The sequence below is a fragment of the Trachypithecus francoisi genome, unplaced genomic scaffold (genome assembly GCF_009764315.1).
Source record: "Trachypithecus francoisi isolate TF-2019V2 unplaced genomic scaffold, Tfra_2.0 Lachesis_group9, whole genome shotgun sequence".
Classification (NCBI taxonomy): domain Eukaryota; kingdom Metazoa; phylum Chordata; class Mammalia; order Primates; family Cercopithecidae; genus Trachypithecus; species Trachypithecus francoisi.
Genome location: NW_022681474.1, coordinates 58,869,131 through 58,881,796, shown reverse-complemented (window position 1 = coordinate 58,881,796; position 12,666 = coordinate 58,869,131). Strand labels below are relative to the sequence as shown.

General features: G+C 37.7%; 1 protein-coding gene across 1 annotated transcript in view; it reads right to left on the bottom strand.

Annotated features, from left to right (window-relative positions):
• Positions 1–270: 270 nt before the first annotated feature.
• The window catches only part of LOC117081962 (zinc finger protein 33A-like), a 54,531-nt gene continuing 42,135 nt past the window's right edge, over positions 271–12,666 (bottom strand). Inside the window, 2 exon segments of the mRNA XM_033208307.1 lie at positions 271–1,957; positions 1,959–4,030. Of these exon segments, the coding sequence (XP_033064198.1) occupies positions 1,844–1,957; positions 1,959–4,030 (2,186 nt within the window). The 3' untranslated portion in view covers positions 271–1,843.

Below are 12,666 nucleotides of genomic sequence, written 5' to 3'. Positions count from 1 at the left end.
TGCATCTTGCAAGGAATTCGTCCATTTTAGCTAAGTTATCAAATTCATGGACAGAGTTGTCCATATTTCTTTCTAATCCTTTTGGTGACCATAGGATCAGCTGTGATGGCTTGGCTTCTTTCATTTTTGGTACTAGCAATATTTGTCTTCTGTTTTTTCTTAAGCTAGCTAGACATTTTATCAGTTTTACTGACCTTTTCAAAGAACCAGCTTTGGGTTTTATCGATTTTTCTCTTTTCAATTTCTATGATTTTTACTTTAATTTTTTTCCAGGTTACTTTGGATTTAATTTGCTCTTCTTTTGCTAGTTTCCTAAAGTGGAAGCTTAGATTACTTGCGTAATCTAGGATCACCAGACTGTATAATCTTAGATTATTTGTATGATCTGATAATGTAATATAATGTACAATCTTCACACTGTCAGTAACAGCCCCATGCCAGCTTGATTCTGGCTCTGCTCCAGCCTCAACCCTCCTCTTCATATTCGCAAAAGTCTCTGAGGTTTCAGATCCCTGTCTGGGTACAATGAGCCTTGAAATGACAGTTCAACCGCCCTGGGCACCAACTGGGCTATATGTGTGGGCCTCTTTCCAGGGGCCTGTCTTGAAGAGCAGCTGCTTAAAGAAAATTTGGACTACCACTTATGCTGAAGGCTGGAGTGTTCACATATGTACCCTAAGCACTTCATGGCATGGGATGAGTCACTGGTAGGAAGAGAAAGGGAGTAACATGGAGGCAAGCCTAGATCTTCACATGCACAGGACAGATTTTTTTTTAGATAAGTTGTTATTTTGATTTTTCCTTTTAAATGGATAAACATTTAGCTCTGTGGGTCTCAAATTGTTTCAGGACATGACAAACATCTGGGATAGGCCTGATGATACAACCACTACTAAACTAGGATACCTACTTCCTATTCATAATTACGTTAAATTCCGTTATGCATATAAAACACACGATTTATATCACATACCACTTATACATTTGTAAGTCCTATGAACTTCAGGGATAATTCACAGATGTGCTTAATACTATTGCCCATTAACTGCCCATTAATAAATTGATATTAATCAATTTATGCTTTAAAAAAAGCTTCATAATAAAGTGGATGCCAGGGATAGGGTTGCAGAAAGCATGTGATTATTAATACAAGGGAACTACCTGAGGCTAAATCCTGATTCCTTTGTAATCCTGATACTATACAGATCTCAGATTCCTTTTCAGTTCTGTAAACTAATTGTGCTGACGGTTACTCAAATGTAAAAGTGGTAAAAGTTTGATATAAACACACACAGAGTGCACGCAAACCATAGTAAAATCTGAGTAAGTCTGTATCTACTAGCAAGGTAACATCGACTTCTTGGACTTGACCATATATTATAATTATATATTATCCTTAGAGGAGGCTTGGTGAAGTGTACATGGGAATTCTCTGTACTCATTACAACTTCTTGTGAGGTTATTTTAATTATTACTTTTTTTAAGTTCTTAAAGTTTTATATTCCACAATATACATCTATAAATTATTGTTAGGTACCCTAAAAACTATTATTGTATCAAACTGAAAACATAACGTCATATTTTATTTCTATGCAAAATTTTCACTTTAAATTTCTTAAATTGACAATTTTCTCCTCAGTGTAAATTCTAACATAATCTTATTTGTATTTTTGCCAAAAACTTTCACAAATTCAAAAAAATCTGTAAGGTTTTATGCCCATATTAACCATCTGATATTAAATAGAATATCACTTCCTAACAAAAGCTGTCCTATAATTGTTGTAGTCTATGGGTTTATCCCCTACTGTCACTTCAGAGTAACATAAGGTGAGTTTGTGGATAGTTACTGAACATTCAGGATGTCAGCAGGGCTTTCTCCACAGTGTAAATCATCTGAGGCATTATGGAGGCTGACCTGTGGCTGGAAATTTCCAATATCCATTTCATTCATAAGGTTTTTCTCCTATGTGTCTTCTCTGATGTACAATGAGATTTGACTTTTGAGAGAAAGTCTTCCTGCATGTGTTACATTCATAGGGCTTTTCCCCTGTATGTGATCTCTGATGTTTAGCAAGTTCTGATTTACGGTAAAAGATTTTTCCACATTCATTACATTGACAAGATTTCTCTCCTGTGTGAGCCCTGTGATGTACTGTGAGTGATGATTTGTGACTGAAGGATTTCCCACATTCATTGCATTCATAGGGTTTCTCCCCTGTGTGCTTTCTCTCATGAAAAGTAAGTCCTGACTTCACACAGAAAGATTTGCCACATTCGTTACATTTATAGGGCTTTTCTTGTGCATGGGTTCTCTGATGTACAATGAGAGCTGACTTATGGCAAAAAGCTTTTCCACACTCATCACATTTATAGGGTTTCTCCCCTATGTGAATTATCTGATGCTGAGTGAGTTGTGACTTCTGGTAGAAAGTTTTTCCACATTCATTACACTCATAGGGTTTCTCCCCTGTATGTGTTCTATTATGTTTAGTTAGGTATGATTTATTGTAAAAGATTTTTCCACATTCATGACATTCATAGGGTTTCTCCCCTGTGTGTGTTCTATAATGTTGAGAGAGGGTTGACTTATGGCTGAAGAATTTCCCACATTCAGGACATGCAAAGGGTTTCTCACCTGTGTGTGTTCTCTGATGTATTGTTAGGTCTGACTTCAAGCAGAAGGTTTTCCCACATTCATAACATTCATAAGGTTTCCACCCTGTATGAATTATCTGATGCCTAGTGAGTAATGACTTGTGGTAGAAAGTTTTCCCACATGCATTACATTCATAAGATTTATCTCCTATGTGAGTTCTCTGATGCTGCGTAAGATTTGACTTTTCACAAAAGGATTTCCCACACTCAAGACATTCAAAAGGTTTCTCACCTGTGTGAGTTCTCTGGTGTACTTTAAGGTGCGAAGTCACACGGAAGAATTTTCCACATTTGTAACATTCATAGGGTTTCAGCCCTGTGTGTGTTCTCTGATGTTTAGTGAGGTCAGATTTCTGGCAAAAAGTTTTCCCACATGCGTTACACTGATAGGGTTTCTCCCCTGTATGTGTTCTCTGGTGTAATGTGAGAGCTGACTTATGGCTAAAGGCTTTCCCACATTCATTGCATTCAAAAGGTTTCTCCCCTGTGTGTGATCTCTGATGTTTAGTGAGGTTTGACTTATCCCAGAAAGCTTTTCCACATTCATTACATTGAAAGGGTTTCTCTCCTGTGTGCACCCTCTGATGTCGAGTGAGATGTGACCTCTCCCAGAAAACTTTCCCACATTCATTACATTCAATGTGTTTCTCTCCTTTATCACCTTTCTGAAGCTGCAACAGACACAATTTCCTCCTGAAATTATTCCCACTTTCTCCACAATCATTGTGTTCCATAGGTACCCTGTGATGTTTAGAAAGGGTGGACTTAACACATAAGAACCTCTCACAATCACTAAATTCATAGTGATTGTCCTTTGACGAAGGTATCTGATGGAACAAGAGGGATGAACTATCACAGAAAGTTCTCTCAAATTCATTATATTCACAGTTATTATCTTCTGCATTCTCTCTCTTCTGTGTATTAAATACTGCCTTTTCAAGGAGGGTTTCCTGACATATACTGTATTCAAAATTGTGCTCTAAAGTTTGAATCTTCTCATGCCGCAAAGCGTCCTCATGATGACTCAGAGTGTTCCTATTTTTCAAAACTTCATTTTTCTCTCGAGTATGAGTTTCACTATGCTTAATATTGAGTAACAATTTCCCACAGGCATTAAATTCATCAGACTTTTTTCCTAAATAGTTTATCTTACTGATAACCAATTCTGAAACAGTGTTGAAACTCATTTCACATGAGTCATACTGACAGAGCAGTTTTCCAGAAGGAAAAGAGCTTACGTCCAGGTTAAATGGTATTCCTATTACATCACCTTGTTCCTTAGTCAGCATTTCATTATTGATGAATACAACTTCCCACAAATGTTTAGATTGGTTTTCTTGGCTCCTCTCTTTCAGGTGATCAGCTGTCCAGACTTCTAGAAACAAGCAAAATTAATCTTATATAAATTCTAAAACATTTCTCAGGGAATAAAATCTCTATACAAATGCCCCATGTTGTAGCTAACTCTGGTTTTTTGGCCAATTTCCAAAGATGAACATAATTGCAAGTGCATATTTTTTGTATTTCATGGGTTTGGGGTGAAAAAACAAAAACAAAACCCAGAACAAAAGGCCTAGGCTAGTGACAAAACAGAGAGGAATTTAACTATTTGAATGCACACATTTGGTTTATAATGTAAGAAGAATAATAGCAACTGCTTACATCTGCATTTCCCTGTGCATCCCCCCAAGAATTATAAAAGTCAGCGTAAGTGGAGCAAATAATATTATCTATAACATTCCGTGACTTTAGCATAACTAGGAGATGGAGAATGTTACTAATTTCAAATACTATTAAGCAACAGATATTCAAATACAGTAAAAAGTGACAGCCCATGCCTACAAAGAGAGTCAGCCAGAGACTGCGGTGATCACATGGAATAGAGGAGACAAACAGTCCAGAGAGGATGAAACACAAAACTACTCCCAGAAAGGGAAAGTTTCACTATGAGTGGGAAAATACTTAGAAGATGTCTGAGTTCATGCAAATTAAAGCTCAGGCTACTGGGAAATCCAAGAGAAGAGGCTTGAATTGTATGCAAACTAAAGAGGCAAAGGGTAATCAAACTCAGGAATGAAGTTGTAAAGAGGACACGGTAACCACAGAAAATAAGACTGTAATTCAAGTCTTATTAAAGACATTCTTTATTAAGGAATCTGTTATGGACTAAACTGTGCCCCCCCCCCCCAAACAATGTGTATGTTAAAACCTCAACCTCTAGTGTGACTGTATTTGAAGATGGGGACTTTAAGGAGATAGTTTTAACTAAGGTTAAATGAGGGCATACAGGTAAGAAACTAATACAATGTCATTGGTGTCCTTATAAGAAGAGGAGGAGACTGGAAAGCACATGCATGAGCTCTCTTTCTCCCCCCACCCACCACCCCCAATCACTGGTCATATGCACAGAGAAAAGGCTGTGTGAGGCCACCAGAAGAAAATGCCATCTAGCCAAGGAGTGAGACCTCACCAGAAACCAACCCTGCTGGCACCTTGACTTCAGACCTCCAGCCTCCACAATTGTGAGAAAATTTATTTAAGCTACCCAGTCTGTTGAATTTTGTTACAGCAGCCCGAGTAAATTAATACAGAGCCAAAGGGGAAGCTACACTTGACTGAAACTTGAATGAACAGCACTGTAAAGGAGAATGAAACAAGAAAAAAAAGCAGCAGCAATAATTTTAAAAGAGTAAGAAAAAAGAAAATGGGATCAGAAAAAAAGTTCTGGATAAAGATGGTCTACAATTAAATAAATAAATAAAATTATAATATAGTATATATGTTATTACAGTCCTTAAAGAAGAAAAAAGAAAACAACAGAATAAATCCAATATTAAAAAGTATTATCTAAGAAAACTGTCCAAAAATAAAAGACCTGATCCACATATGCAAAGGAACCATCACAAACCTGGGAAAACTGTTCAGCAACAGTTTTCTCCAAAACATATCTTAATAAAACTACTAGATGTTAAAATTGAAGAAAATGTAGTCTGGACAAAAAGACAAAGTCTCAGCAAACTTTTACGTTGAGTCTTTAAATTAGGTTATCTTATCCATACAACTCAACTTTTATTTTTGAAAGTTTTAGTTATTCTAGTTCCTGTGTATTTCTACATAAAGTTTAGAATTACTACAAGAAATTCTGCTAATTACTACATGGAATTATATTATTTTAAATCTGTAAGTCATGTAAACAACAAAACATGTCAGTAATATTGAGCTTTCTGACATAAGCAGGGAGTTCCACTTGTTTAGGTCTTCAATTTCTCTCTGCAGTGGATTAATGTTTCCAGTGTGGTCTTTCACATCTTTTGCCAGACATAACTATAAAAAATATATTTTTGATACTATTGCAAATAGAACTTTCAAAAGTTTCAATTTCCAATTGATCATTGCTAATATATAGAAGTAAAATTCATTTTTACTTATTTTTCTCCTGCCACCTAGCTACACTTAATACTTCTAGTCATTCTTTTTCCCATATCTTGGGAGACTCCATTAGATTTCCTACATAGATAACCGTATCTTTTGTGAATAAAGGCATTTCTACTTCTTTTCCACTCTAGTCTCCTTTCTTTTTCTTCCCCGGTTATACTAGGTAGTATGTATTACACTATCAAGTATGAGTGGACATCCTTGTCATGTTCCTCATATTGGAAAGAAATCATTCCATTTTTCACAATTATATACAATGTCAATTGTACACTGTCTATAGATGACTTTTATCAGATTAAAGAAAGTTATCTTCTATTCTTCATTTGAGAGTTTTAATCAGAAATAGATACTACATTTTGCCAAATGCTTTCTCTGCATATACTGAAATGGTCATATGGGTTTGACTTTTTTTTAATTTTTTTTCTTTTTAATACAGGGCAGAGATGACTACATAATTGATGGGGCCAGTGCAAAATAAAAATGTGAGGTCAGTTACTAAAAATGTATAAAAAGAAGTATAGTAAAAGGTAAAATAAATTATGTTTTTCTTTTAATATATTTTATTACTTGTAAAATGTAATAGGTATAATAGTAATATATACATAACATAAATTTGCAAATAACAAAAAAGTTTTGTTGTAATAACTTTAAATGATACAATAATTACTAATACTTTGTTAATATGATATCTTGATGGTAAGATTTTCTGGCACTCTTGGCAAATTCATTTATTAAGTCATCAAAATTTACAATAATTACTAATATTTTGTTAATATGATATCTTGATGGTAAGATTTTCTGGCACTCTTGGCAAATTCATTTATTAAGTCATCAAAATTTATATTTTTAGCAACTTCATTTTCAATATGTAATTGAAATACATGGCAAATGCAAGATAAGTAATTTTTGCTAGTTTTTAATTTTGAGAAGGTTGATTTTTCAGCTGATGCAATCATTAGGAACCTGTTGGTTCTTTATATGCTGTGACAATATGGGCTAAATTTCTGATTTCTGATACATTATTGCAAAATAAATGTTAAAAAAATGCAAGTTTTGGTATATATAGACAAAGACTGGAGTAGCAGTTCTCTGAAATTAATTCTTCGTCAATATTAGTGTTCTACAAAGCTGAATTCTATTTTACATGTAAATTTATACAATGGCATTTTAATGTTTCCTCTGACATTTCTTACATCTTGTACAAGAAACCAAAAATGGCTTCATGATTTGCATATAATTGGAAACAGCTGTTTATGCAGTTTATTGCTGTATTTTCCAATGCAAAAAAAACCTATTTTTAAAATTGACTTCTATATTGAGCAAGATGGCAGAATAGGAACAGCTCCAGTCTCCAACTCCCAGCGAGAGTGACACAGAAGACCGGTGATTTCTGCATTTCCAACTGAGGTACTGGGTTCATCTCAGTAGGGAGTGCCGGACAATCGGTGCTGGTCAGCCGCTGCAGCCCCACCAGCGAGAGCTGAAGCAGGGCAAGGCATTGCCTCACGTGGGAAACGCAAGGGGGAAGGGAATCCCTTTTCCTAGCCAGGGGAACTGAGACACACACACCTGGAAAATCAGGTAACTCCCACCTCAATACTGCGCTTTAAGCAAACGGGCACACCAGGATATTATATCCCACACCTGGCCGGGATGGTCCCACACCCACGGAGCCTCCCTCATGGCTAGCACAGCAGTCTGCGATCTAACTGCAAGGCAGCAGCGAGGCTGGGGGAGGAGCGCCCGCCATTGCTGAGGCTTAGGTAGGTAAACAAAGCCGCTGGGAAGATCGAACTGGGTGGAGCTCACAGCAGCTCAAGGAAGCCTGCCTGTCTCTGTAGACTCCACCTCTGGGGACAGGGCACAGCTAAACAACAACAACAACAACAACAACAAAAAGCAGCAGAAACCTCTGCAGATGCAAAGGACTCTGTCTGACAGCTTTGAAGAGAGCAGTGGATCTCCCAACACGGAGGCTGAGATCTGAGAAGGGACAGACTGCCTGCTCAAGTGGGTCCCTCACCCCTGAGTAGCCTAACTGGGAGACATCCCCCACTAGGGGCAGTCGGACACCCCACACCTCACACGGTGGAGTACACCCCTGAGAGGAAGCTTCCAAAGGAAGAATCAGACAGGTACACTTGCTGTTCAGGAATATTCTATCTTCTGCAGCCTCTGCTGCTGATACCCAGGCAAACAGGGTCTGGAGTGGATCTCAAGCAATCTCCAACAGACCTACAGCTGAGGGTCTTGACTGATAGAAGGAAAACTATCAAACAGGAAGGACACCTACATCAAAACCCCATCAGTACGTCATCACAATCAAAGACCAGAGGCAGATAAAACCACAAAGATGAGGAAAAAGCAGGGCAGAAAAGCTGGAAATTCAAAAAATAAGAGCGCATCTCCCCCTGCAAAGGAGCGCAGCTCATCACCAGCAACGGATCAAAGCTGGACGGAGAATGACTTTGACGAGATAAGAGAAGAAGGCTTCAGTCCATCAAACTTCTCAGAGCTAAAGGAGGAATTACGTACCCAGCGCAAAGAAACTAAAAATCTTGAAAACAGAGTGGAATAATTGATAGCTAGAATAATTAATGCAGAGAAGGTCATAAACGAACTGACAGAGATGAAAACCATGACAAGAGAAATACGTGACAAATGCAAAAGCTTCAGTAACCGACTCGATCAACTGGAAGAAAGAGTATCAGCGATTGAGGATCAAATGAATGAAATGAAGCGAGAAGAGAAACCAAAAGAAAAAAGAAGAAAAAGAAATGAACAAAGTGTGCAAGAAGTATGGGATTATGTAAAGAGACCAAATCAACGTCTGATTGGGGTGCCTGAAAGTGAGGGGGAAAATGGAACCAAGTTGGAAAACACTCTTCAGGATATCATCCAGGAGAACTTCCCCAACCTAGTAGGGCAGGCCAACATTCAAATTCAGGAAATACAGAGAACACCACAAAGATACTCCTCGAGAAGAGCAACTCCAAGACACATAATTGCCAGATTCACCAAAGCTGAAATGAAGGAAAAAATCTTAAGGGCAGCCAGAGAGAAAGGTCGGGTTACCCACAAAGGGAAGCCCATCAGACTAACAGCAGATCTCTCAGAAGAAACTCCACAAGCCAGAAGAGAGAGGGGGCCGATATTCAACATTCTTAAAGAAAAGAATTTTAAACCCAGAATTTCATATCCAGCCAAACTAAGTTTCATAAGTGAAGGAGAAATAAAATCCTTTACAGAGAAGCAAATGTTTAAAGATTTTGTCACCACCAGGCCTGCCTTACAAAAGACCCTGAAGGAAGCACTAAACATGGAAAGGAACAACCGGTACCAGCCATTGCAAAAACATAATGGCAGGATCAACTTCACACATAACAATATTAACCTTAAATGTAAATGGACTAAATGCTCCAAATAAAAGACACAGACTGGCAAACTGGATAAAGAGTCAAGACCCATCAGTCTGCTCTATTCAGGAGACCCATCTCACATGCAGAGACACACATAGGCTCAAAACAAAGGGATGGAGGCAGATCTATCAAGCAAATGGAGAACAAAAAAAAGCAGGTGTTGCAATACTAGTCTCTGAGAAAATAGACTTTAAACCATCAAAGATCAAAAGAGACAAAGAAGGCCATTACATAATGGTAAAGGGATCAATTCAAAAGGAAGAGCAAACTATCCTAAATATATATGCACCCAATACAGGAGCACCCAGATTCATAAAGCAAGTCCTTAGAGACTTACAAAGAGACTTAGAATCCCATACAATAATAATGGGAGACTTCAACACCCCACTGTCAACATTAGACACATCAACGAGACAGAAAGTTAACAAGGATATCCAGGAACTGAACTCATCTCTGCAGCAAGCAGACCTAATAGACATCTATAGAACTGTCCACCCCAAATCAACAGATATACATTCTTCTCAGCACCACATCACACTTATTCCAAAATTGACCACGTAAGTGGAAGTAAAGCACTCCTCAGCAAATGTACAAGAACAGAAATTATAACAAACTGCCTCTCAGACCACAGTGCAATCAAACTAGAACTCAGGACTAAGAAACTCAATCAAAACTGCTCAACTACAAGGAAACTGAATAACCTGCTCCTGAATGACTACTGGGTACATAACGAAATGAAGGCAGAAATAAAGATGTTCTTTGAAACCAATGAGAACAAAGATACAACATACCAGAATCTCTGGGACACATTTAAAGCAGTGTGTAGAGGGAAATTTATAGCACTAAATGCCCACAAGAGAAAGCTGGAAAGATCTAAAATGGACACTCTAACATCACAATTAAAAGAACTGGAGAAGCAAGAGCAAATACATTCAAAAGCTAGCAGAAGGCAAGAAATAACTAAGATCAGAACAGAACTGAAGGAGATAGAGACACAAAAAACCCTCCAAAAAATCAATGAATCCAGGAGTTGATTTTTTGAAAAGGTCAACAAAATTGACAGACCGCTAGCAAGACTAATAAAGAAGAAAATAGAGAAGAATCAAATAGACACAATAAAAAATGATAAAGGGGATATCACCACCAACCCCACAGAAATACAAACTACCATCAGAGAATACTATAAACACCTCTACGCAAATCAACTAGAAAATTTAGAAGCAATGGATAATTTCCTGGACACTTACACTCTTCCAAGACTAAACCAGGAAGAAGTTGAATCCCTGAATAGACCAATAGCAGGCTCTGAAATTGAGGCAATAATTAATAGCCTACCAACCAAAAAAAGTCCAGGACTAGATGGATTCACAGCCGAATTCTACCAGAGGTACAAGGAGGAGCTGGTACCATTCCTTCTGAAACTATTCCAATCAATAGAAAAAGCGGGAATCCTCCCTAACTCATTTTATGAGGCCAACATCATGCTGATACCAAAGCCTGGCAGAGACACAACAAAAAAAGAGAATTTTACAACAATATCCCTGATGAACATCGATGCAAAAATCCTCAATAAAATACTGGCAAACCAGATTCAGCAGCACATCAAAAAGCTTATCCACCATGATCAAGTGGGCTTCATCACTGGGATGCAAGGCCGGTTCAACATTCGCAAATCAATAAATGTAATCCAGCATATAAACAGAACCAAAGACAAGAACCACATGATTATCTCAATAGATGCAGAAAAGGCTTTTGACAAAATTCAACAGCCCTTCATGCTAAAAACACTCAATAAATTCGGTATTGATGGAACGTACCTCAAAATAATAAGAGCTATTTATGACAAACCCACAGCCAATATCATACTGAATGGGCAAAAACTGGAAAAATTCCCTTTGAAATCTGGCACAAGACAGGGATGCCCTCTCTCACGACTCCTATTCAACATAGTGTTGGAAGTTCTGGCTAGGGCAATCAGGCAAGAGAAAGAAATCAAGGGTATCCAATTAGGAAAAGAAGAAGTCAAATTGTCCCTGTTTGCAGATGACATGATTGTATATTTAGAAAACCCCATTGTCTCAGTCCAAAATCTCCTTAAGCTGATAAGCAACGTCAGCAAAGTCTCAGGATACAAAATTAATGTGCAAAAATCACAAGCATTCTTATACACCAGTAACAGACAAACAGAGAGCCAAATCATGAATGAACTTCCATTCACAATTGCTTCAAAGAGAATAAAATACCTAAGAATCCAACTTACAAGGGATGTAAAGGACCTCTTCAAGGAGAACTACAAACTACTGCTCAGTGAAATAAAAGAGGACACAAACAAATGGAAGAACATACCATGCTCATGGATAGGAAGAATCAGTATCATGAAAATGACCATACTGCCCAAGGTTATTTATAGATTCAATGCCATCCCCATCAAGCTACCAATGAGTTCCTTCACAGAACTGGAAAAAACTGCTTTAAAGTTCATAGGGAACCAAAAAAGAGCCCGCATTGCCAAGACAATCCTAAGTCAAAAGAACAAAGCTGGAGGCATCACGCTACCTGACTTCAAACTATACTACAAGGCTACAGTAACCAAAACAGCATGGTACTGGTACCAAAACAGAGATATAGACCAATGGAACAGAACAGACTCTTCAGAAATAATACCACACATCTACAACCATCTGATCTTTAGCAAACCTGAGAGAAACAAGAAATGGGGAAAGGATTCCCTATTTAATAAATGGTGCTGGGAAAATTGGCTAGCCATAAGTAGAAAGCTGAAACTGGATCCTTTCCTTACTCCTTATATGAAAATTAATTCAAGATGGATTAGAGACTTAAATGTTAGACCTAATACCATAAAAACCCTAGAAGAAAACCTAGGTAGTACCATTCAGGACATAGGCATGGGCAAGGATTTCATGTCTAAAACACCAAAAGCAACGGCAGCAAAACCAAAATTGACAATTGGGATCTAATTAAACTAAAGAGCTTCTGCACAGCAAAAGAAACTACCATCAGAGTGAACAGGCAACCTACAGAATGGGAGAAAATTTTTGCAATCTACTCATCTGACAAAGGGCTAACATCCAGAACCTACAAAGAACTCTAACAAATTTACAAGAAAAAAACAAACCCCATCAAAAAGTGGGCAAAG